Source organism: Kogia breviceps, chromosome 1 (assembly GCF_026419965.1).
Source record: "Kogia breviceps isolate mKogBre1 chromosome 1, mKogBre1 haplotype 1, whole genome shotgun sequence".
In the NCBI taxonomy this organism is placed as follows: Eukaryota; Metazoa; Chordata; class Mammalia; order Artiodactyla; family Physeteridae; genus Kogia; species Kogia breviceps.
Genome location: NC_081310.1, coordinates 63,784,059 through 63,811,498, shown reverse-complemented (window position 1 = coordinate 63,811,498; position 27,440 = coordinate 63,784,059). Strand labels below are relative to the sequence as shown.

At 39.8% G+C, this 27,440-nt stretch overlaps 1 protein-coding gene across 10 annotated transcripts in view; it reads left to right on the top strand.

The window, feature by feature from the left end:
• The first annotated feature begins 18,587 nt into the window (after positions 1-18,587).
• The window catches only part of CD55 (CD55 molecule (Cromer blood group)), a 94,338-nt gene continuing 85,485 nt past the window's right edge, over positions 18,588-27,440 (top strand). For 9 of the 10 annotated variants that reach the window (XR_010840445.1, XM_067032810.1, XM_067032787.1 and 6 more), the window contains exons 1-5: positions 18,606-18,872; positions 19,659-19,841; positions 21,267-21,458; positions 21,848-21,947; positions 23,871-23,956. Coding sequence is in view for 9 of the 10 variants with exons in the window: in XM_067032810.1 (XP_066888911.1) it covers positions 18,776-18,872; positions 19,659-19,841; positions 21,267-21,458; positions 21,848-21,947; positions 23,871-23,956 (658 nt within the window). In the remaining variant the exon portion in view is untranslated. Of the gene's footprint in view, positions 18,873-19,658; positions 19,842-21,266; positions 21,459-21,847; positions 21,948-23,870; positions 23,957-27,440 lie in introns of all 10 variants that reach the window. The other variant, XM_067032824.1, reaches the window with a different exon arrangement.

Here is a 27,440-nt window from a genome sequence, read left to right as displayed (position 1 = left end):
TGCCTTCACAGGTAAATTCCATCAAACACTCAGAGAACAGCTAACACCTATCTTTCTCAAACTCTTCCAAACTATAGCAAGGGACGAACAGCCCAAAACTCATTCTATGAGGTCACCATCACCCTGATACCAAAACCACTCAAAGATGTCACAAAGAAAGAAACTACAGGCCAATTATCACTGATGAACATAGATGCAAAAATCCTCAACAAAATACTAGCAAACAGAAACCAACAGCACATTAAAAGGATCATAGACCATGATCAAGTGGGGTTTATCCCAGGAATGCAAGGATTCTTCAATATATGCAAATCAATCAACATGATACACCATATTAATAAATTAAAGTAGAAAAACCATATGATCATCTCAATAGATGCGGAAAAAGGTTTCAAGAAAATTCAGCACCATTTGTGATTAAAAACCCTCCAGAAAGTAGGCACAAAGGGAACTGACCTCAACATAATAAAGGCCATGTATGACAAACCCACAGCCAACATTTTTCTCAATGGTGAAAAACTGAAACCATTTCCACTAAGATTAGGAACAAGACAAGGCTGTCCACCCTCACCACTATTATTCAACCTAGTTTCAGAAGTTTTAGCCACAGAAATTAGAGAAGAAAAAGAAATAAAAGGAATCCAAATCAGAAAAGAAGTAAAGCTGTCACTGCAGATGACATGATACTATACATAGAGAATCCTAAGGATGCTACCAGAAAACTACTAGAGCTAATCAATGAATTTGGTAAAGTAGCAGGATACAAAATTAATGCACAGAAATCTCTGGCATTCCTATACACTGATGATGAAAAATCTGAAAGACAAATTAAGGAAACACTCCCATTTACCATTGCAACAAAAAGAATAAAATACCTAGGAATAAACCTACCTAAGGAGACAAAAGACCTGTATGTAGAAAACAATAAGACACTGATGGAAGAAATTAAAGATGATACAAACAGATGGAGAGATATACAATTTTCTTGGATTGGAAGAATCAACCATGTAAAAATGACTATATTAAACAAAGCAATCTACAGATTCAATGCAATCCCTATCAAACTACCAATAACATTTTTCACAGAACTAGAACAAAAAATTTCACAATTTGTATGGAAAAACAAAAGATGCCAAATAGCAAAAGCAATCTTGAGAAAGAAAAACAGAGCTTGGAGGAATCAGACTCCTGGACTCCAGACTATATTACAGAACTACAGTAATCAGGACAGTATGGTACTGGCACAAAAACAGAAATATAGATCAATGGAACAGGATAGAAGGCACAGAGATAAACCCATGCACATATGGTCACCTTATTTTTGATAAAGGAGGCAAGAATATACAATGGAGAAAAGGTAGCCTCTTCAATGAGTTGTGCTGGGAAAACTGGACAGCTACATGTAAAAGAATGAAATTAGAACACTCCCTAATGCCATACACAAAAGTAAACTCAAAATGGATTAAAGACCATAATGTAAGGCCAGACACTATAAAACTCTTAGAGGAAAACATAGGCAGAACACTTCATGACATAAATCACAGCAAGATCCTTTTTGACCCACCTCTAGAGAAATGGAAATAAAAAGAAAAATAAACAAATGGGACCTAATGAAACTTAAAAGCTTTTGCACAGCAAAGGAAACCATGAACAAGATGAAAAGACAACCGTCAGAATGGGAGAAAATATTTGCAAGTGAAGCAACTGACAAAGGATTAATCTCCAAAATTTACAAGCAGCTCATGCAGCTCAATATCAAAAAAACAAAAAACCCAATTCAAAAATGGGCAGAAGACTTAAATAGACATTTCTCCAAAGAAGATATACATATTGTCATCAAACACATGAAAGGATGCTCAATATCACTAATCATTAGAGAAATGCAAATCAAAACTACAATGAGGTATCACCTCACAGCATTCAGAATGGCCATCATCAAAAAATCTACAAACAATAAATGCTGGAGAGGGTGTGGAGAAAAGGGAACCCTCTTGCACTGTTGGTGGGAATGTAAATTGATACAGCCACTGTGTAGAACATTATGGAGGTTACTTAAAAAACTAAAAATAAAACTACCATAGGACCCAGCAATCCCACTACTGGGCATATACCCTGAGAAAACCATAGTTCAAAAAGAGTCATGTACCACAATGTTCATTGCAGCTCTATTTACAATAGCCAGGACATGGAAGCAACCTAAGTGTCCATCAACAGATGAATGGATAAAGAAGATGTGGTACATGTATACAATGGAAAGAAATGAAATTGAGTTATTTGTAGTGAGGTGGATGGACCTAGAATCTGTCATAGAGAATGAAGTGAGTCAGAAAGAGAAAAACTAATATCGTATGCTAACACATATATATGGAATCTAAAAAAAAAAAAAAAAGTGTTTCTGATGAACCTAGGGGCAGAACAGGAATAAAGATGCAGACGTAGAAAATGGAGTTGAGGAGATGGGGAGGGGGAAGGATAAGCTGGGACGAAGTGAGAGAGTGACATGGACATATATACACTACCAAATGTAAAATAGATAGCTAGTGGGAAGCAGCCACATAGCACAGGGAGATCAACTTGGTGACCACATAGAGGGGTGGGATAGAGAGGGTGGGAGGGAGATGCAAGAGGGAGGAGATATGGTGGTGTATGTATATGTATAGCTTATTCACTGTGTTGTACAGCAGAAACTAACATAACATTGTAAAGCAATTATGCTCCAATAAAGATGTTAAAATAAATAAATAAATAAGAAAAAAAATACTACAGTACTACATGATGGTTGAGTCTGCGAATGGTTGTATCCATGAACCCTACAAGGTCTGTCTGGCCATTGTCAGGGTCTGAGCTGTTATCCTGGGAGAGATAGGATACCACTGGTACGTCTGAGCAGAGAGGGTCTGTGCTTGCTATGCTGAGAGCATACTTCTACAGAGTCAGGACAGGCCAGGAGACCTGAGAGGAAGCAGTCACCCAAGCTAGAAATGAAGCCTACTCAAACAAGACTGTAAAGGGTGGAGGTGGGGAGATGGAGTCAGATTTAGGATGTATTTGGATGTAGAGACAACAAAATTTGCTGATAGATTCTATGCAGGATGTGCAAAAAAGTGAAGCATCAAATAAGACTCCCAGTATTTTTGGCCTGATCTGGAAGGATGTGGTTGTCATTAACTACAATGGGGAAAACTGTGATGTTGGAGGTGGGGTGAAAAATAGGAGCTTGGTTTTTTACCTGGTAGGTTTGAAATGTCCATTAGATCTCCAAACAGAATTGTCAATTAGACTATTGGGTAGATATGTTTAGAATTCATGGGAGTGATTCAGACTGGACATATAATTTCAAGAATCATACCATTTAGACTAGATGTCATCAAGGAAGTAAGTGTTGATAAAGAAGGGAACAGGTCAAAGGGCTGAGCACTAAAGCACTGTCTTTAGGACTGGGGGAAATTCAAAGGAGGCAGCGAAGCCAACTGGGAAGACACAACCAGAGAAATAGAGGAAAAACCAAGAGAATGTGATATCCCAGAGAAGAAAGTGCATTAAGAAGAAACAAGTGGTCAACTGCACCATGTGCCACTGCCAGTCCCAAGAGATGACCATTAAGAAATGTGAGCATCATTAATGACCTGGATAAAAGCAGTTTTAGTAAAGCGATGGGGGGAGGGGCAAAATCCTGATTGAAATTTCAAGGAGGAGAAATATTAGACCCAGAAATTATTTACAAATCTTTTGAAGAGTCCTAAGGGAAATAAAAAAATGAGGCGGTGGGACTTCCCTGGTGGCACAGTGGTTAAGAATCCACCTGCCAGTGCAGGCGGACACTGGTTCGATCCCTGGTCTGGGAAGATCCCACATACCGTGGAGCAACTAAGCTCAACTATGCCACAACTACTGAGCCTGCATGCTGCAACTACTGAGCCCACATGCTGCAACTACTGAAGCCCACGTGCCTAGAGCCCATGCTCCGCAACAAGAGAATCCTCTGCAATGAGAAGCCCACACACCGCAATGAAGAGTAGACCCTGCTCGACGCAACAAGAGAAAGCCCACACGGCAACAAAGACCCAACACAGCTATAAATAAATAAATAAATAAATAAATAAATAAATAAATAAAATGGGGCAGTGGTTGAAGGGAGAAGTGGGTCCAGAGGGGACTTCTGTTTCTTTGAAAATCAGAGAAATAACAGTATGTGTGTATGTTTGCAGAAAAGATGATCCAATTGAGAGAAAAAACTGATGATGCAGGTGAGATGGGAGACAATTGCTGGAAGAATGTCTTAGCATAGGAGAGGTAAAGATGGGATCCAGGGCCTGAGTGGAGGCTTGGAGCCTAGACAACAACGCACACTGAGTCCTGGGTCCAGCATGCAGGCCGCCAGTTTGCAACATCTCACATTATATCTGCTTATCCTGAAAATATACTGGATACTGTGGGTCCTTCACAGCAGAAAAGGCTTTCTTTGGAAACATCACCAACATTCAGATTTTCCTCATTGTAAACATTGCCAAGATAAAGCTGCTGCCCATAATTGGTGGGACTTTGAGGGAATCAGGTGCTCTGGAAATAGCTGAATTGGGGTTTGAAATGAAGAAATAAAGCTTGAATTGATTTCAAATTGCACCATCCACACTAGAACTACTTATATTTCTTTTTAACATTTTGGTCTTAGTCCACCAGGAACAGTTAGCCACATAATTTCAGCCCCTAGATTAAAACCGTTGACATCTCTCCAAGAATCTGATTTGCCTTTTAAGTGCATGTTGATATCATCACAGAAAAATTCTTAGTTTGGTGACCTCCTCTTGGAAGATTGGACTTGTCACTATTTGAAATGATAAAAACTTTATTTCTGAAACAGTACTTCAGTTAGAAGTAAAAACATTAGTGCTCTGTGCACAGATTGAGCACCTGTGATCCTTGGCAGCCCTTTTGTATTGGCTGCTTTAGAGAAGGAAGTCTCTCCTTGGGTCAACATGCCCCATTACTTTATCCATGCTGAACAGCACTTTGTCAAATGATTTTATGAAGAAACGTGACTAGAACCTGAAGATTTTCTTTAATAACTCACAATTGGCTTTGGAGGACATGTATTGACGCACTTTGTTGCATTTGAGATAATATTTTGGATAAGAAGAACCTACGCTCTAAGCCATTTAAAAGGAAACAACTAATCCACAGTTTGCCTTACTTGCTGGATGTTTCTGTCCTAAGAACCAAGAAGATTTTTAAACTCTTGCCTCTTCTCTATTTTAATTAATATATCCAGTTTTCTCAAAGTTCCTACCCAGATGCTAAATGAACATTGGCTGATAAAGTTGTTTCTGTTCTTTAAGTGATAATAGCAGCACAGAAAATAGTTAAGCAGTAAAAAATACATATATATATACACACACACAATGACTTCTCGTTTAAAATGATGAAAAATGGATATTCATGTTTATTATACTCTTTCCCAAAATGCCACTAAAGTGACAGGAAAGGAATTTTAAAAAATAAATTTATTTATTTATGAATGATTTATTTTTGGCTGCGTAGGGTCTTCATTGCTGCACGCGGGCTTTCTCTAGTTGCCGCGAGCAGGGGCTACTCTTCGTTGCAGTGCGTGGGCTTCTCATTGTGGTGGCTTCTCTTGTTGCGGAGCACGGGCTTTCGGCACGTGGGCTTCAGTAGTTGCAGCACGCGGGCTCAGTAATTGTGGCTCACGGGCTCTAGAGCGCAGGCTCAGTAGTTGTGGCGCATTGGCTTAGTTGCTCTGCAGCATATGGGATCTTCCCAGACCACAGATTGAACCCATGTCCCTTGCATTGGCAGGTGAAATTTAACCACTGCGCCACCAGGGAAGTCCAGGAAAGGAATTTTTTTAAAGGCAGAAAAACACAAGAGAATGACAATGGGTGAGGAGATGCACACGGGTGTCCGAACGGTAACTAATTTAGCAGAGAGTAGGAAATTAAAACCTAACTGCCTGCAGAGGGAGAAGCTGGTCTGTTTATGCTGAAGAACCTCAGAAAAGCTGAGAAACTGGAGGCACCAAGATCCACTGAAGATGGGGGAATGAGAATTTGAACTGAAATTAGGAGAATGCGATGAAAATATACGTGAAGTATATAGACCTCCAAGGATCCTTCTCATATCCAGAGCATCCAGGTGACTACCTTGGCAGGAGGAAGCGGGTATTAAGTGGAAAAATCAAGGCAGAGTAATTCTCGATTCTAAGATAACAGAAAGTGAAAGAAGAGGGGTAGGAAAGACAAATATTAAGATCCCAGGATGTTAGTAGCCAGACTTATACCTCTCTGTTCCATCCCAGGCAAGGCTTTGGAAGCTTTCTTTCTAGAGAAACACATAGACCTAAGAGAAAGTATTTTCAGACAATAGCATATGGAGCTACTTCCTACTGTCAATAACTCTACAGTCAAGCCAACGAGGAAACCAACCTGGACCGTACACACACACAGAACTTTGTACCAACTTTTTGGAGCCTTACTTTTCAATATTAAAGGAAAATTATGAATCATAAGAGAGCTGAGAAAAGCCTCCAGCATGAGAAACAGAGGCCAAAAGTAAAAAAACAGAGACAAAAAAAAAAAAGGAACTCAGAAGACACATGCAGACAGTGCAAACAGTGGAAGAGCTACCCACCACCAAAACAAAACAAAACCTGCATAATTAATACCATCATCTATAAAAAAATGATATTATATCTATGAAACAAGAAAAGGATGCTGGTAAAAGCAAAAGAATATTCAGAGACTAAGTAAGAGCTAATGGTAACTGAAAAGATCATAGCAGTAATAAAAGTTCAATAGAAGGACTAAATGATAAAATTGAGGACATCTTTAAGGAAATATAACAAAAGAACAAAGAGATAAAAGATAGAAAAAAAAGATACAAAGTTTAGAGAACTAATAGGAATCTTAGGACTAATGGTCTAACTAATAGGAGTTTAAGGAAGAGAATACAGAAAAAAATTATCAAAAGAATAATATAAGAATACTTCCCCAAACTGGAGGATATGAATTTCTAAATTGACTTGTCCAGCAGAGCAAATGAAAAAGTCTAATACAAGGCGTATTGAGATAAAATTTCAGAGTTCCAAGCTCAAAGAGAAGAAAGTATAGCTTTATAGAGAATAAAACTGGGCCAAACATAAAGAATTTGGAGTCAGAAAGACATTTAAATTCTGGAAGTTAGTAATCCTGAAAATAGATGACAATAGGGAAATGCCTTCAAAATTCTAAGGAAAAGAAATTTCAACTTAAATTTAAAAAACCTATACAAACTTTCAGTCAAGTTTGTGGGTAAAACCAAGATTTTTCAAACATTCAAAAAATTTAAAAAGAGAAAATTACCTCCAATGCTCCCCCTCCCCCTTTCAGGAAGCTATCAAAATGAGGAGAAACACAAGACAGGAAGACAGGTGCAGGAAGCAGGAAATCCAATAACAATAATAACAAAAGAGGCAAAGTCAATTCTCAAAATCATGAGTAAAGGACGTCCCAAAAGAACTATGAAACGTAATCCTCACACTAAAATAATAGCCATGACAGCTAATATTTAATTGGTGTAAAATGCACACCAAGCATTGTTCCAAGTACTTTATTATTTATTTATTTATTTATTTATTTTTGGTACGCGGGCCTCTCACCGCTGTGGCCTCTCCCGCTGCGGAGCACCGGCTCCGGACGTACAGGCTCAGTGGCCATGGCTCACGGGCCCAGCCGCTCCGCGGCATGTGGGATCTTCCCGGACCGGGGCACCAACCCGTGTCCCCTTCATCGGCAGGCGGACTCTCAACTACTGCGCCACCAGGGAAGCCTCCAAGTACTTTAAATTAACTCACTTAATTCTATGAGTTAGATACTGTTATTATCTCCATTTTATAGATGAGAAAACTGACGCCCAGTAAAATTAAGTAACTTATCCGGGTCATGGAGCTCGTAAGAGATAGTGCCAGAATTCAAACCCAGGTAGAAGGCTTGAGAGCTGATGCTGTTATTCACTGTGTCACACTGCTTTATGCCCTAGTTGAGAAGAACAAACAGAACTAAATGACCTTATGAGATATAAAAGAGTTCAACATAATGCTAGAAGAGATGTCTCAAATGCATGTAAGCATATTTTAGGGAAAATAAGTGTATTATTGTAAGATTCAGAGGAGAGTGAGAACTCTTCAGGCTAATGGTCAAGGAAGAATTTACTTGGACCAAGCTGGGCAGGGAGGGCATTCCTTGTGAGTGAGTCAGGATGTGGAGGTGGGAACAGGATGCCAGAGGTCAGCAAGGAAGGTGATTTGACCAGGGTGTTGCAAGTTTTGTTCATCCACACACGAGACCAGTGAGAACAAGGCAGGAAGGACCTAATGTCAAATTACAAAGGGCCTTGACGGCAGGCTAAGAAAACTGAACTTGATCCTGTGGAAATGGGAAGTCATCATTGAGCAGTTGGGGGCTTAATCTGGACATGGTACCCATAATCAATGGATAGGAGAAAAGGAAGTGGGAAGAACAGGGAAGGGCTTATTGTGACAGTCTGGATGAGAGTTTTCAAGATCAGACTGGGGTTAGTGAGAGTGCAAAGAAAGGACTGGATTCTGGTCGGGAAGAACCATCAAGACTTGCCAAAAAATGTTGCATTTTGTCTTCTCTACCAAGGAGAAATTTTTTCAAACTAGAAAGGATGGAACTGATATGATTAAAATGGAATTAAATTGCAAGAAGTTCAAGTCAATAAGTTCAGATCACTAGATTCAAACAACTTACAACCCAGAACAATCAAATACTGAGCAATTATGATCTTGAATCAGCTGATAGGATTTCTTTTAAAATGAGAGTAAGGATTTCTAGAATTAATAGTAATGTATGCTCAATAGAGAAAATAAATTAAAATAGAAAGAAGAAAAAATCAGTAAGCATACCCCACAGATATATCCTTAGTTGACATTTTGGTTTATTTTTTTCAATCTCTTTTATATATAACTTTGTTTTCATGTTGATACATAGTCAGATTGATGATCATAATATGAATAGAATTTATAATTTTTATGTTGAATAACATTGTAATAAAACATTTCATATTCTGTTACAAATTTATTTGTATATATAACTCATCACTACATAACATTCAGTATTGTGGGTATACATACCAAAAGGTCTGTAACCAAATATCACTGGATATTTAAGTACTTAAAAAAAATTTTTTATATAAGTATAGTGTCTTTTTGCTTAAAGTCTTTTTTTCAGAATTTACGTCCTTAGGCTAGTTTTTAAGATAAAGATCTTTAGGAGAAACAAGAGAGTATGAAATGAGCAGCCAGTTTAAACATAACTTCTATTTAGGTGGAGGTGAAAGAGTTAAGCTGCAAAACCTTAGTGAGACAACAAAATGACCGTTTGTTTTAACCACACTGCTGCCCCTGAAGGACAACTGATAATGACACATAGGAAACAGCTCATAGAAAACATCCAAGTAGGCACAACTATGGTCTGATAATTAACATCAGAAGCACACTCTAGTTATGACTATATTTATGTGTTTTTATATTGCATTTACCTTTACAGGCATTTACTAAGTTAACTGGGAAAATGGAATAGTACGTTCTTAAGTGTGGGTACAATTATTCTCCTAATTCATCCTACTGTTGTTTAAAAATCCTGAATTCAGGGCTTCCCTGGTGGCGCAGTGGTTGAGAGTCTGCCTGCCGAGGCAAGGGACGCGGGTTCGTGCCCCGGTCTGGGAGGATCCCACACGCCGCAGAGCGGCTGGGCACGTGAGCCATGGCCGCTGAGCCTGCGCGTCCGGAGACTTTGCTCCGAAACGGGAGAGGCCACAACAGTGAGAGGCCCGCGTACCGCAAAAAAAAAAAAAAAAAATCCTGAATTCATGGAAACAGTAAAGATTATGGAAAAGAGATATCTGATCCAGTGAGTACCCACTGACACTTAGAGTGAAAATCATGTGCTTGGAGTGGTGCCTGCAGGAGTTGCCGTTTCATTTTGCTGGACATATATTGTGACTTGTGAGTGGTGTGATGGACCAAGTGAAAAATCTGTAGTCAGATGATTTGGGTTTAAGTTTTGCCCTGATCATTACCAGATGTATGACTTTGGACTAGTTAGGTAATCCTTGAGACTCAGTTAGGGGAGGATCATAACACCTATCTCAAGGAGTGGATGGAGGACTAACTGAGATATCAGTGAAGAGCACCCTAGAGGCAACAAGACCCTGCAAGCATCTGAATTGTTGCTGTCATCACATCTGTCCCCCACATTATGCTGGCACAAGGTTTAGTGGGGATTCAGTACATGGGAGAGGTCATTGGAGGAGAGCCAGAAACTCTCCTCACTAGCTCTGAGAAATCAAATTAGTGGCTTATTCTCACAGCTCCTCAGATGGAACAGTGAGAACAAGCAGGAGTCAAAACTGTACAGTTAATGGAATCTTCCTGGTTTTCCTTTGATGGTAAGTTGCACTGGAAGTTCCCACTGATGTTCTGGTAATGGTGAGCCCTCTGATTTGACTCTGGGCCTCTCAGAATATAGTAAACAACCAGGATTATACTATCCAAATCAGAAGATTGATCCAACATGCTTATAATTTTTTGTCATGTTGTCAATTTTCTCATGTACAATAATTCAGTTTTTTGGAAGTCAGCAAAGGCCACTACTGTTGTTCCCTATAGGCTAAGATTATTGCACAACCAAGGTTAACACTACTCAATTAAAACTGATCTACTAAATTAGGGGGCAAAATGGGAAGAGGTACATTTGATTGTGCTGTCCTTGATATAATGACTTACTTGGTCCTTTGTTGCTAAAGCCCACCAACTCCAGAACTGAAAACTGTGATCTCATTTTATGGTTCTTAATCAACTTTATGGAGGTGCACTTTACATAAGCCAAATGGAAACATTTAAAGTATTCAGTTTGATGAGTTTTGACAAATGCATACATGCATAACCACCACCCTGATTGATATACAGAGCATTTTTGTTGCCCTCAGAAGTTCCCTGTTGCCCTTTTACAATCAGTCCTCCTACCTCTTTGCAGTGCCCACGCTAGACAGCCACTAATTTGATTTCTATCACAGTAAATTGATTTTGTATGTTCTAGAACCTCACAAAAATGGAATCATATAGTATGTACTCTTACGTGTCTAGCTTCTCTTGGCTCACCATGTTTTTAAGATTCATTCATGTTGTTGTTGGTATCACTAATTTGTTCCTTTTCAACATTGAGTAGATATGGAAGTACCAATGTATGCAGGCACTACAATTTGTTTGTCCATTCTGCTGTTGATGGACATTTGAACTGTTTCCAGTTGTGGCTAATTAAGAATAAAGCTGCTAAGAACATTTATGTGCAAGTCTTTTGTAGACATGTTTTTATTTTCCCTGGGTCAATACTTAGAATTGGAATTGCAGGGTCATAAGGTATCTGTTTAACTTTATAAGAAGCGACCAAAGTGTTTCCCAAAGTGGTTGTACTATTTTACATACTCACTAACAGTGTATGAGAATTCCAGATGCTCTTATCCTCACCAATAAAAGGTCTTTTTAAACTTTAGTCATTCTAATGGGTGTTTAGTAGTAACTTATTGCTTTTTTGTTTTTGATTTTCATTTCCTTGATGAATAATGATGTTGAGCTTTTTTCCCTCTGTGCTTATTTTGGACATTCCAACACCTTTTTTTTTTGTAAAATGTCTTCAAGTGATGAAAGCAATAGATGGCAAGGCAACTAAATCTGGGTGGATAAAGATACCATTCTTTGAATGAAGCAGGTTTGAAGTAGAAAGAAAGGTGATTGATTGAATATAAAACTGAGCTCACTTCCATATAGTTCTCAAATAAATTCAAAATCTTTATAGTTCTTTTATCCTGGAAAATTCTTTCCTCTCTTTTCTACCTAGTGAAGTTCTAATCTGATACAGAGGTCAGGGAAGATTTACCTAAACTATGAATTACGAGGGAGAAATGGCCAAAGGTTGAAATAATGTTTTCAGTCCTCATCTTACTTAATATATCTGCAGTACTTATTAAACAAGTCAATAAATTCCAGGGTCATAAAGAAGATAGACTGGTAAATACAACTTAACGACAATTTATTCAGTGCCTACTCTGTGCATGGAATTGCACTAGGGAATAAAAGATAAAATGATAAATTAGATCTTATACTTGCCCCCAGTAAGTTCAAATCTCCTTGCAGTTTAGACTTGTCCTTCAATTAGCCCATATGTGGCAGAACGGACTAAGAAAGTACCAGCAGGGAGAGGCCAAGTGCTTCGAACCACAAGGATTAATGTGTAGGAGAGGGGAAGAAAGGATACCATGGAAGTCTTAGAGGAGGTGGTAATAGATGGAGACCTTGAGGAAAGAGCATTTTCAACAGTGATTGCAGTTAATGCTTGTTTGAGGTAAATTGCCTTCTTTATAGCAAACTATTTGGCTTTATATGAGAAAGTGCAATTTATCCCAAGGAAATGCTCATCTTTAGGTAATTGGGTTTTATTCGACAACTAAAAGAGAAGTGGTAGGAAAATATTTACCCAGTAATGAATACTTCTGAGAAATATCAAGGAACAGTTAGCTTTAATTATATACCAACAAATAAAGTAATGTGTAGTGGAAGTAGCATAATTTTAAAGCTACTTAGACCTGGATTCAAATCTTGGCTTTGCCGTCTGTATCCTTTGGTCTGATCATTTTCTCCTCTGAGCCTCAGTTTTATCATGTGAAAATGGACGTAATAGTAGTTTACTTGTGGCACTGCTGTGATGGTTAAGCAGTGAGGTTAAGCCTCAAACTAAGAGTAGCACATGCTATGTGATCCTTAAATACAAATTTCTTTCTTCTCTTCTCACCCTTGTGCAATTCTAATGAGCTCAGATTGTAGTTCTCCTTTTTAATTTGCAAGATCATAAATCAAGGCAAACAAAACACAGATGGGACTACAGGGGAGGAAGGGAAGGAGGACATTGTTTAAACAAATCTGGATCTTTGAAAATGACCTAATCTTTGCCAAAGAAGAAATTCTACTGGGTGGGGAAAGAATAAGGAGAATAACTGAATGATCTCAACACTATTAGCATCTCCTTTATATTTCTTTTATAGATTTTTCAAATTCTCTGTCATGACATGCTTTTTTAAATAAATTACATGAAAAGTGGGCACATACTGGTATATGAAGTGTTCATTCATGCCTGTCATTGCCGTCAATTGTTGCCAACATTTATTGAGTATTTATTGTGGGTCAAACAATATACCAAATGCTTTACATACATCATCTCATTTGTCCATCACAAAAACCGTGTGATGTAGGCAACATTATCACACCTGAGTTATAAATAAGCAATTTGTGTCACAGAGTGGTTGGATACCAGCCCACACAGAAAGTAAGGGAGCAATAAAGTCAGTATTTGAGACTAAGTCAGTATGACTTCCAAGCCTGCCCACTCAGTCTTTGTGCTATGTTGTCTCCCATCACACACTCATACACACACGCTAATACACATACACATATACTCACACACACATGAACATACTTACATACCTACACATGGATGTACATGCACACACCACACATACTCACACATCCACATCTTCTCAGATGCACAGCCACACACACATTAATACACATAAATACATGCACATAGACATGTACTCAAACACACACACACCACACACAAGTTTCGGGTTCCTGCTACCACCTCCATTTTGGCAAAAATTCATGCTGTCTCACAAAATTAGGGCTCGGCAAAGAAACATTTGCTTATGTGAGTCAAGCATCACGCTTCCATTTGGCTGCTGAGCCCTTCCTCAGACACAAGGAAGCCAGAGGCAGGGCAGGATGCCATTGTGCCAGGTGAAAATGTCTCACGGTATTAGGCCACTTTTACTGGGTACTGCTAAACCTGCACCCAGTGGAAAAAAAGAAAGCTATATCTGATGTAGTAGACTGATGCCTCGATTAGTGAATTCCTGGAGAATAAACTCCCTTTATAAGAAATGGGAGTCTGCTCATTTGTTTTCACTTACTTTTTAAGAATATACTTTACTTATTCTGCACAGCACAGCTGCTCTGGTTTGCAGCTGCATGACAAAATACCTCAATTTTGTTTTTCTTTGGCCATTTTAAGACTGATTGGGGATAATTCTAGGCTGAGTTATAAAGGAAAATAGGAAACAGACTGATTTCCTAGAATCGAGGAACTGAAAGATGCTGAAAGACTGGGGTACTTTGGTACTAGGTCTGACATCGTGGTCAGGGAGGTTTCCCAGAGGAGGTGATGCTGAGCAGTGTAACAGAGGGTTAAGGTCCTAAGCCCCAGCTGCACCCCTCATAAGTCAAGTGATTTGAGGCTAGTTACTTCCCTAAACGCCAACTGTCTCACTTATAACTAGGGTGATAATATTTGGCTCATGGTTTTGTGTCTCTAGGCTTTCAGGAAATTACGTTCTCCCCTTTCCTCTATCCTCTCCTTCCCCTTTATTATTTGTACTCTAATGTGGGGAGTGGCAGGGAGGGGTGGGTAGCAAGGCTCACTCCTCTGGCCTCTTTCCCTTGGTTACCTCGCCTTCAAGCCATGTCTCACCCACGCTCCAGCCTATTCTCTCCTACATTTTCATCTCATGCTGTACATCTCCAAATGGACACCCTGCCCAGGCATTTTGTATTCAACAAGTGCTCAGCCAAATTTTTATTTCTTCCCTAAATTACCTCTTGACTTTGGAATAGAAAATTCTTTCAAATAGGGCCTCTAGTCTCACAGACACCAAACCACTGAGCTGGCTTTAACGCTTTTTTTCCTTGTTCCTTATCAGTCACCAAATTCTGAGTTCTTCCATTGAAATGTATTTGGTCGGGGCTTCGGGGCTTCCCTGGTGGCGCAGTGGTTGAGAATCCGCCTGCCGATGCAGGGGACACGGGTTCGTGCCCCGGTCCGGGAAGATCCCACATGCCGCAGAGCGGCTGGGCCCGTGAGCCATGGCCGCTGGAGCCCGCGCGTCCGGAGCCTGTGCTCCGCAATGGGAGAGGCCACAAGAGTGAGAGGCCCGCGTACCGCCAAAAAAAAATAATAATAATAATAATAAAAAATAAAAAGAAATGTATTTGGTTGGAACAAACATAGAAACTCAAATGGCTATAATAATTGTGCCAGGGGTTTTTAAGAGGAACAAGATTGTTTGCTTAATATAGATTTATTAATTTAAAATTAAAGACGTTTCTGTCCTCCAATCTGAAGTCACTGGACCATTGCATAGTTAGCTAAATTGAGTCTTTACACACAGCCATTCCCACTGCAACATCTTATACACAACTGCCAAATTAACCTCACACTTCCTGCTTAAAATCTTCAACTGGCCTCCAATGCTTCTGAATAGCATAAAATGTGGAAGCCTTCCAATTAAGGCTCTCTCAAGTCTGTTGCCAGCCTATCTTTCAGCCTTTTTGTCCCATAGTCCAGTTCAGTTCCCCAAACTCTCCCTAAAGGAAACTCCTTACTATTCGTGGACTCAAATGAGCTTTTCCTGACCCCAAACCTTTGCTCATACCATTCTTATCTTTTCTCATATTTTCCCTATTGCATTGATATTCATTTGTCATATTTAGCTGAATCACTAGGCTGTTAGCCTCTTCCACCCAAATTGCCATGTTCCTTTTTCTCTTTTCTGAACCCCCATACTACACTGATTGTGGCATGCTCACAGCATTTATCATGTAAAACCTCTCTCCTAGGTTACACATTCTGGAACACAAGTATTGGCCCCTTTTTAATGTGCTTCTGAGTACTAAGTGGCCCTCAATTTATTAAAAACCTTCGATGTAGTCATTGGATGGTTCCTGGGACAACGGTGGGAGCCGTGTTTCCTAACCTCTGCCAAAATCATAGATCTATTTTCTATTTTGTTGAATGTTTTTCAATTTAATTATATAAACATTGTTTTGGAATTGGAGAGCTCTATAGAGACTATTTTAGTCCCAAACTCTTTCTTAATCAATGGGTACATGAGTCCCTGAGAATACATAGCTGGTTTTTGGTAGATCAAGTATGAAGGCTCAGCACCACTGCTGACACCAGATGCAGCTGGGTCTCAAATCACCTCCCCAAATTGCCTAATTCAGTGTCCTCCACACAGAAGAAAACTTTGCTGACTGATTCCAACAAAAAGAATGTAGTGTGGTAGGGTAAGATAGGTAAGTGTACTTTTGGGAATCAGACAAACTGGATTTAGACTCTGATCTGGTCACTTAGTAGCTGCACAGATGTGGGTAAATTGCTTGCCTACCCAGCTTGTTTCCTCATCTATAAAATGTGGACAGTTATTTCCACTTCATGAAGTTGTATTGGAAAAATTGTATATAATGTATATGAAGTGACTGGAACACAACAAATTGAGGCCAAAACAATCTTCTGTAAATTATGAGTTTGCATATTTAATTTTTCTTAATCATGTATAGATTTTTGTCATAGAACCTTCTTCTAAATTGAATAAATGGATACCACATTTCTTTTTTTTCTTTTTGCAACATTCTGAGGAAATGTTGAAATTTCCTGGGAGTGGTATTACTAAAAGTGTTACTAAAGAGTCCACCCAGTTATTTCTCATAAAAGTTCCTTTAAATAATGTGTTATCAACTAAGTAGTTTGGAAGGTAAATGCTTAGAGCATTTAGTGTGGCTAAGCTGGGTGAGAGACATAATTTTTTTTTTTTAATATTTGCAGACCTCATTGTTTTCTTTGGATAAAAAGCTATTATATTCACTTAATAAAAACTTAGAGAGCTCTAAGTTAAATCTTAGGCCTCAAAATGAAGTCTTCTAACAGTTCCATAACTGGACTTGACCTTCAACTATTTTTTATGATGCTACCTTGCCTTTCACACCAATTCTATGAGCTCAAGCAGGAATGTACACTACCTGTCTATGATGGTGTGGCCGAAGGGAGTGGTAGTTAAGGTTATGGGAAGCTCTTTGGAAGAATAAATGAAGACCTGGTATTACTTCTAAAACACTGCTGGGCCCTGATATACTTTGTGTTTTTATGTCAAATATGGGAGTAAAAAGAAGGTGTTTTAATATCAAATATGAGGATATATTAGATGGTTTTAAAAGCACCTCCCCTACACCCCTTCTAAACTCTAGAATGTTTTAATACTGATAGGTCATGAAAGCCTATAGGAGTTCCTTCCCTGGAATCCGTACAGGACTGGTTCCAGCACTGGGTGATACAAGGTTCCGTTCAGTACAGTAAGCATGAGTTAGAGAAAATGCTGTTGTCAAAACTGTTGTTTTCCTCCTTATAAAGCTCATACAAACCAATAAAGAGTGACCAGAAAGCATTTTGGAAAGGATAGGAGGCATGGATTCCACAGCTGGTCTGTGGACCAAGGCATAATTCCAAGTCAGGGATTCCATTTAATTAGGTAAAGTGTTTGAGGGCATAGGAAACCTAGGCTAGGACTCTGCTAACCAGATCAGGTAAATTACTTAAGGGAAACATGTAGTTTGAGTTACTCTCCTTGAAGATGAGTAAGTGGCCTTCTCATCAATGTCCTTTAGTGTTTTTGACAGAGACGGTCCTGGGCTGGGTGGATCTTCACTCTGACCAGCACCATACAGCTCTGTGGTTCTCAGCCTGGCTGCAAAGTAGAACTACCTGGAGCGCTTTAAATAATCCTGATGCCCGGTCCTATCTCCAGAGTTTCTAATTTAACTTGTCAGGTGTAGCTTGAACATCTGGATTTTAAAAAAAAAGGCCCCCCACCCCGGACACACCCCATGCGATTCTAAGGTGTGGCCAGCCTGGGAAACCCCTGGCATATACTTAAGGTCTTCTAACAAACCTTCCTCTTAAAATCCACCATCCTACCGTTTAGCTTTCTGGCGCCCGGTTTTCGTTTTGTCATCTTTCTCCCGGCCCGACACACGCATACTCCACAGGATGGTGACTTTCTACCTGCAGTCACACTACAATAGTCCCTAAGTAGAATTCAACAGGTGTCCTTGGTATATAAGGAGAACCCTGGAGACAAAAGCGATTCTCATGCAAACATGGTAAAAACAATGTTCACTCCCTGCTGTGTTTCTTGACCTGTTTTCTGGGGTGGTTTTCCACTTGCTGTTTTCTTATTACAGAGTTTCCTAGGAGACAACACACTGTGGTTTTTATTCTCCCATCCTCTTGTTGGCATTTGACAGACCTTCTAGTTGAAGACACCACGTCCCTGGGTGGGTCCTATTTCTCAGCTCCGGGAACAAACTCAAAATCCACCGCACAGACAGCTCAGCTTTGCAGCACACAAGTGCGCTTAATTTCCACCTAAACTAATTCAGATTCCCGGGGAGCAAAGCCTGCGCCACTTAACCATTCTGCTCTCTCTTCTGTTCCCCCCATTTGTTTGTTTACTTAAGAAAGCAGATATTTACATTTCCACTTGGCGGCTCATTGCAGCCCCCACCCCCACCCCCGCCCCACCAGCGTCCAGCTCCGGAGAGCTCCTCTCCTTGCCCACTTTCCTCTGCTTGGGTCCCCAGAGGCCGGTGACGATGGAGCCCCCGCCCTTACCCGGCCCAGCACCTGGTGTGAGCAAAGCCCTTCTCCACCCATCCCTTTTGGAGATTCAGAGCCCTGGCTCCGCCCAAGGCGCTAATTTAACTCGAATTGCAGAACTACCGGGCGCTCCTCCTACTCCCAGCTCCAGGCTCGAGCCTGCTTGGTCTTAACCTCAGAGACCGCGGAGCCCCGACGCCGGATCCCCGTCCCCGCTCGCCATGAGTCCCGCGCGGCGGAGCGCCCGCGTGGTGCTGCGCCTACTGGGCGGGCTGGCCCTGCCGCTGCTGCTACTCCTGCGTCCTCCCGCTGCGTCGGGTGAGTGGGGGACGGGGACACCCCCGCCCCAGGCTAAACCTTTAGGCATTGTGGGAGGGGTAGGGCCCGTCTCTACAATCACCGAAAAGTCGGCGGACCAGGGTCGCTGAGGAAGGTCGGCATCCCTAATTGTTCCCGTAATCCTCTACCTTTAAGGATCAGCGCTCCTACTGGCCCGATCTCTGGGGACGGGAAGAGGCTCTCCGCTGCCAGCCGGCAGTTAGGAAGCTTGCGGTGCCGGACCCCAGCTGGCAGGGTTTTAGGAGTGAGGCGTGGAGGATAGAGGGAGCAAACACCCGGCAGCCAAAAGGTGGGGCTCGAATAGAGTGAATCCTCAGCATCTCCTTAAGGGTGGAAGGCCACATAGTTGACCACTCTCACCTGTCAACAGGGTCCAGTCGTGTACAGACGTGGCGCTGCAAGTTTGCGCGTCATCTTCTCCAGGTGTAACGTTCCAAGGGGGCGTCTGTCTTTATAGTGTGCCTAGCAGCAGTATATATGTGAAAGTCTAAAGCACTATATATATGTTATATATGTGTATATGTGTGTATATATATATGTATATATTAGATAACGAAGGACAGGAATTTATTTTCGACTATTTCAGTTTTGAATTAATTGACAGACAGGAAGCCTAGCAAGTTCTCGGTATGTCAGCTGAGCATTGGATGGAAATGTTATGTGGGCATGGAAAGCCATTGCTGCTTCCCTTATTCGTCTTGGGAAAGGAATGCCGCAATGAATTGAAAAGTGGTATTTCCTTCAGTTCTGTTTTTTCCTCCCTAGGTGACTGCAGCCTTCCCCCAGATGTACCTAATGCCCAGCCAGCTTTGGGAGCTCTTACAAGTTTTCCCAAACAAAGCACAGTAACATACAAATGCAACGAAGGCTTTGTAAAAGTTCCTGGCAAGGCAGACACAGTGGTCTGTCTGAATAATCAATGGTCAGAGGTTGCAGAATTTTGTAATCGTAAGTTTTTCATTTCATTTTAGAAAAGTTACGGGAATGGAATGTTTCTTAAGTTTAATTTTATCCCTCTTTGGAGTGACTGGTAATAGATAGTTTTCTAGCATTATTAATCGCCAGGGTATACCTGTTGGCACTTCACAATCTAGCTAATTGACAGCATTGCTTTCCGGAATAGGTCCTGCCCTTCGTTAACGGTTTTTTTTTTTTCCCCCTTAAACACTGTAACTCTTGAACTGGTTAATAGCAAAAATAAACAATAGGTACTGTTTAGGGAGTAAATTATATATAACTACGTTTGGCAGTTACCTTGAGACACATAACAGAGATCCTCTGTTTTCTTATTAAATTTCATTTTGTAAAGTACGACTTACCCAATACAACTCTGTAGTGATATTTTAAAAAATTCTCAATTTTTATCTCAAAATCTATCATTATAGGCATAGCCCTAGATTAGCTTTGACATATACAAGTAAAGATAAAGGTAAGACTTGATTCCTGCCTTTGAACAACTTGGAGCAATGGAAGCTACAGTAAAGATAGAAACTGCCACAAGTATTTTTTGAAATCAGGTGTGAGATCAGCTTTAACTTTTTATCTATCCATGATACAAGGCAGGAGGTTGAAGTACATAAGTCTTTGCACATGTATCATGGTTTAGAGTTTATAACTCTTCTGCATATAGTACTTCATCTAATCCTTCCGACAACTGCCTGAGGTTAGTTAGGGACTTATCCACATTTTACAGTTGAGAAAGCAGCCCCCAGTTAAACAACTTCCTTGAGATCAGGAGCTCCCTTATGCAGGAGAGCAAGGATGGGAACTTGAGTCTTTTGACTATAAATCCAGTGCCCCTTCCACTATACCATGCCACTATAAATTCACATTTGCCTGGATGTTTACAGTTTGTAAATACTTCCGGGTACACCATTGGCTCATCTGATCCTTGTCCCCATAGGTTGTTCTGAGGATTAAATGAGTTTATATGTGTAAAACATTTAGAAGCACTCAATAAATATTAGCTATTATTGTTAACTATTATCGTTGTCCAGGACACTAGCCCAGGGATCTGGAAATGCCAGTTCTCATCTACCCCTGTGCTACATGGGGCAGGGTAAGGGAACTGGCATTAACTGAGTCAGTTCCAGAACTAGGCCAGGCAACTTAAATGAGTTATATTTTCTAAATTGTGGGCATAGTGACTTCTATGTACCAAATCTACTTCACAGGCCTCTAGTAACTAGGAAATGAAAATTTATATGTGAATATGCTTGATACACTGTCAATGCCATAGTGACATTAATATAAATACCAAATATGTACAGAGAAGTATAGAAAAAGGAGTGACATAGGACCAGATAATTAAACATAGGTTATAAAATAAAGTGATATTATTTTTGTTGTTGTTGCTTTTGTTGATACTTTTAGGTAGCTGTGATGTTCCAACCAGGCTACTTTTTGCATCTCTCAAAAAGTCTTATACCAAACAGAATTATTTTCCAGAAGGTTCCACTGTAGAGTATGATTGCCGTTTGGGCTTCATAAGGGACCATTCTCTCTCAGGAAAACTAACTTGCCTTCAGAATTTTACGTGGTCCAAACCTGATGAATTTTGTAAAAGTGAGTATAATTTTTAAAGAGTATTCTTAATCATATGGTGTTTGGGGAAAATAGTGTTTCTTCCTTCACTCATTGTGGAAGTCTATGTGTACATGTTATTATTTAGAATGATTCTTAAATGAACCATGGGAACCATTTTATTTTAAATTAGGGAAACTAAATACCTGTGAGCTAGAAATATTACTTTACTCACTGACTTCACATTTAATTAGTTTAAGGTTACTGAAAATGAAATAGCGTATAGTACTAAATATGCTTTCTTGAAACTGATAAAATGAAGGTATGATTTAAATAGTTTAAGGATAAGTAATATCAATGGTTCAGATGATGAATTTGCATAGATGTGCCTGATAATTTAATTTAAAAAATCAATTTGTATTCTCTTCTAGAAAAATCATGTGGTAACCCTAGAGAAATAAAAAATGGTCATGTCAGTATAACACGTGACCTGTTATTTGGATCGTCCATCCATTTTTCATGTAATACAGGGTAAGTTTGGGTGTATGAAACACTACATTTAACAAATTAGGATTTAAGATGGAAGCTTTTAGATTTGTGGCCAGTGTTTACAAGCTAGTAGCAATAAAACCACCCCTCTGTTCAAAGGTCCTTTATCATGAACTCATCACAGTTAAATTTAGTAAAATGGGGCAAGAAAGGAAGATTTCTCATAATACTACCAAAATTCTCTCAATGGTTAGATTTCAGTACATATGTGATTCATTATAAAATTTTAAGTGTGATATGTATAGGAAAAAACTTGTGATAAGTTGATGATCCTTGGAGAAATTAAATCCTTTCGGTGTTAAATATGAAACCATTCTTTACCTAAATAATGAATTTGCATTTGCTTTTTCTATATGCGAACAATCGGTTATAAAATATCATGGGTTAAAAACAATTATTCCTAGTGTGAAAATATCATTCTGACCTAAGATCTTTTGTAAGTTCTCTATGCAGGGAAAAGGAACTTACTCATTGAGTATTGTAAGTGTCTCAGGTGCTGCTAAAACCTTTATACTCATTCTCTCGTTTAATATCTGCAAATTGAATTATGATATTTTAATCTGTGTGTGTATCCCTGTTCTTTATAAAACTATCATTATCACTTGTCTCCTGTACTAAACATAGACGTTTGGATCACTAATATCATTAATATTAAATCTGGGGGTACTTTGAACCCTTTAAATAGAAGTACATTCTATTATTCTATGGCGTCTGTAGTGATCTTTTAGAACTCAGAAATATAAAATATTTAAGCATCTGTATCTTTGAAAAATGTTTTAAAGCACTTTACTATTTTCTAACATGTGCCCTACCCAAATCAAAAATATTTTGCCTGTCTTATACTTTTTCTTTTCTTTTTTTTCTTTTTAGTCAGTGAATATTTTTATTAAACTCTACTATGTAAGAGAAGCCTGGGGAGAGCTGCTGGGCGGCAGGCCCAGCAGCTGAGGCTTCTAGAGCAGAGACTCCTGGAAGCACATGGGTTTTCAGTTTCCTTCTGCTTGAGACGCTGCCTGGCAGCCCCAGGTTCCCAGGTTTTGTCCAGAATGAGTTTGTTCCTGCCACTTTCTCAGACAGAAATCTGGGTCTCTTGGCCAGTCCTGAAATGAGGCCCCTGAGTGGCTTTGGAACAGGTCCGCAAGCTCCACTGAACTGATGGTCCATTTGCTTTGAAGTCACACAGTTGGGTCTTTTCCTCCCACATTTTATTAGGAAGATAAAATTATGTACAGGACACATCGGTGTCGGGGGTGAGGGGCTCACTGGAATTTCTACAAGGAGGCCCACGGCTGGAAGAAGTTCTCTTGTCCACCTGGTGCCTGGAAAAGGGCCGGGTGCGGCCCAGTACTCAGTTCCTTCTTGCTTGTCTTTGATGGCCACCCGGAATCGCTCTTCCAGCAGGGAGAGCTCACTAATGAGGTCTGTGATGGCACTGGTGAAAGCCTCCTGGGGGCTGTAGTCCCTCTGCATGTGGATGATGATCTTGTGTTCCAAGGTCGGGGGGAGGGGTGTGCTTTGTAGCCAGCAAACAGCACCTGAGGGTCCATCGGCAGCTGCGATTTAATGATGTTTCCTAGAGTGGTCTTCCTCGTTGATGGTAAACAAACAGGCATTGGGTACCTTGGTGTCCTTGTTAATGGTGATCTTCTTTTCACCCTCAAAAAGAGCGGGAACGACTCGAAGGTGGGAGGGGCGTTCATCCTAGCGTCACAGCCGCCTCCAATGTCACCCTTTTGGCTATAATTTTTTCTTTTCCTTTAAACTGCCTCATGGACTTTTATCAACTATTGTTTTGTCTCTTTCTACTGGTGTCATAAATATTTTAAGATCATATTCTGGAGAATTTAAGGGAAGTCAAATATGTGTGAATGGAACTTAACTTTTTTTCTTCCCTCATTGTTTTAGGTACAAATTAGTTGGTGCAACTTCTAGTTACTGTTCTCTTGCGGGAAATACTGTTGAGTGGAGTGGTCGGTTTCCAGAATGCCAAGGTAAGACTGAAAAATTCTAAGCACTCAGGTGTGGGACTGAATAATTAATAATAAATTGCTTTCTACTCTTTAAGAATAACCCACAGTATATATTTGTAGTACCCTCACCTTCCAATGTGTGTGTGTTTTATGTAATTTAAAGATCTCTATTAGTAATGCTTCTTAATTTATTAACTGTGCGGATAAAGGATTAAAAACAAACTAAGGTTTATATTGTGCTTGGTCATCTTACCATTCCTTCTAAGAGTCAAGTAAAATAGATATGAGTTTTTTCCCCCATAATTTTTAATTTTATGGATTAAAATACTATTGATCAGAGGGTCTGTATGACTTGATCCTGTATGCCAAAATAAGTGGCAAAAGAAAGCATTTAACCCAGATCTCTTGATTTCAAACCCATAAGTCTTCTAACACCTAGTGTTACCTATGTGTTCCTTTAAGGATTATTAACTGAGATAGTTATGTAGAAGTGTTTTAAAGTGTGGTATATTTTTTTATCATTAGAGAAATAACCTTATATAATAAAGAAGAAGTATGGTTTCTGCACTTGAAAATCTTCTCAAGGAGGGAATAGGACACAGAGATAATTTCCTAAATGGATATATATATCAAGTTAAATGTATGTGCATTAGAGACATGTCTCCTGAAAATTGAGAGGATTAAATATATGTAATATTCTAAAAAGTAGGCTTTATTTCTCTCATTGTCATTAAAAGTATCGCTAAGTGCAAGTTTGGGGGGTTATTAGGAGCAGGAAACTAGAGTAGATGCAGTGTAATTTATCAAGTATTTATTGACTGACACTCTATGGTAGGAAATGTGTGGGGTCAACTGATATGAAGACAAATAAAATGAAGCCTTGCCAACCAGGAGTTTACTCCAGCCACACCCATCTGTCACCCCACCCTCCCATAGCTACTATTTCTCCCTTTTTTTCATTATTATTTTCAAATATCCATCATTACTACCCACCATCACCTCTTCTATTTCCACCATCCAGTAAGGGATGCTGTAAATGATACTGAACCAAATATGGAAAGCAAGCATGAGCTGGACCATATCTTTTTCTAACACAGGCAACAGCTTGTCACAAAGCCTGGACAAGTGGTCTCCCAGTTGAGGCCAATGTCTTTACAAGCAATTGCTGTCATGAGTGTCAGAAATGTGGACACCAAGCATGTATTCCAGCATAGAAGAGCTTTTGCACTGCAAACCCACTCTCTTTTCGTGCTTGCCCACGGCTAGGCCAGGTCCTACTCTCTGTCTGGTATCTTCAACTCTGTGGTGAACATCCTGATGTTCATATTTTCCTCTTTGATTCTTTTATCTGTCTCTGCAACTCAGCAACCACTGACATCTGAACCCTGCAGGAAAGAGCCCTTTTTCCTCAGCAACCCCAGTGTCTTCAATTATCCCTATTAAAGCCCTACTTCTCCTAGGGTAGATTTTCCACATAAATTTTCTGTTTTAACAATACCAAAAACATCAAGTGGAAAGTATAAATTCTTAAGCAATGAGCTGTTTTACCTCAAGTATGCAGCCCTGGCCTCTATCAACACATGAGACAGTATTGATGTCCATGTGTGGATGTGGATATGGAGGTGTGGATATAAAGAATGAATGAACAATGGACATATTCAAAAATTATCCTTGGTTATACATCAATCAAAAGTGATAGTTGTTCACCTCTGAACAAAGCCTCAGTATCAGAAAGATCTGTTTTCCTCTCTCTCTGCCAGTATTTTCTTTTTCAAAAATAATTTTAGTAGACTGCTAGTACATGCTAGCCTGGAAACAATCCCTGCTATATAATATCTGTCGTCCCGGGCCCCTCTCTTTATCTTCTCACTTCTAATCACTAAATCACTTTTCTTTACTCCTTAATCTATTTCTCAAACCTGTGTTTTATCTTCCACCTATAACACTTTTAATAAAGTTTATTATCCCTTGTCTGGACTATTGCAATAAGGGCCACCCCTAACATTTTCAGGGTCCAGGACAAGGGTATAAATGGAAGTCGCTGGCCTAAGACACAGCCTTTCTTGAGTCAGCGCCCCCTTCTTGCACTGTGAGAGATCTCTGATGCGTGTAAATGGATTAGTCGGCATACACACCCAAGTCACGTCCCCTGTAACTCTTATCCCCACTCCATTGAACTTTGGCCTAAAGGTGAACATATCCACAGTATAGACCATCCTCAAGAATATGGACCAGGAGACGACTTAAAAGGGGTGTTGGTACAGGGAGTTCTGGGTGCCAGTTCCTGGAGCATGATTTAGAATGGGGTGGGGGAGGAGCTCTCATTGAACATACCCCCTGAGCCCTGAAGATTCCCCATCTAGTAGAGAGAGGCACAGCCAAAGGAGGGCCAGAGCATGGGCTTTAAAGCTGTGGGAGCTAAGGCAGGAGTCCCATTTGCTCAAGTTCAAAAGTGATACCGATTGCAGTGGCCTCCAGCCTCCATTCTTACACTCCATTAATGTTTTATCTACCCTCTACCCAGTGATCCATCTAAAACACGAATGTGACTTGTCTCTTTCCTTCTTAAAGCTTATTAGTGTCTCCTTATCGTGTACAAAGCCTGAATTCCTTCATATAGTGTTCAAGGCTAGACATGGTCTACCTGCTTCTCCATGCTTATGTCTTGCCCTCATCCTTTGCAAACTTCTGTAGTTGTCCAGATACCTCAGACTTCTTCATGCCCCCCCCCATCATTCCTTGTGACACTGCCTCTGCCTGGAATGTCCTTCAGCCCCTTTTTTGCTTAGGTTATTTTTTTTCTTTAGGGTCTGCTCTTGTAGTTCTCCTAGAAGCTTTCCCTGACCCCCCAGGCTGGTTAACTGTCCCTCTTCTCTCTTTCCACACCACTGTGCATGCTTTTGTGATAATCCTCACCATTTTGTATTGAAATGATCTCTTTGAATGTCTTTTTCCACTGTATTTTAAGACAGAGGAACTGTGTCTTATTCGGTTTTGCACTTCTATTTATAGAACAATGCCCGGTATGTATTAGGTGTTCAGAAAATGTTGGAACTGAACTGATGGTAATATGTGTTGTCAGCGCCCACCCAGCCCAGTGTAAATCAGATTAACTTGTTCTTGTTCCTTGCTTTGATCAATGGTCTAAAAGTAATTTGTAAATTGCTAGTATTCTCTGGGTACTTAAGAGTATTTGTGTAATATAATTTGATGTTCACATGTGATCACATTGCTTTCCTGCTTAAAAAAAAAAAAAAAAAAGAGAAAGAAAGAAAGAAAAACAACTTCATGGCTCCAGAGAATGTGGAACCATTGAATTTTTTTATCAGGGCAACTGCCAGGGAGAGGCTTCTTTTTATAATATAACAAGCAATACTCTGCTTGTATTTGTTTTATAAATTCAGCTGCTCAGTAAGATTTACTTTAAGTAAAAGACCAAGAGTTAACACATGCTTAAAAAATTTTACCCTGAAAGTCAAAGTCTAATCCTGACATTTAAAATCTT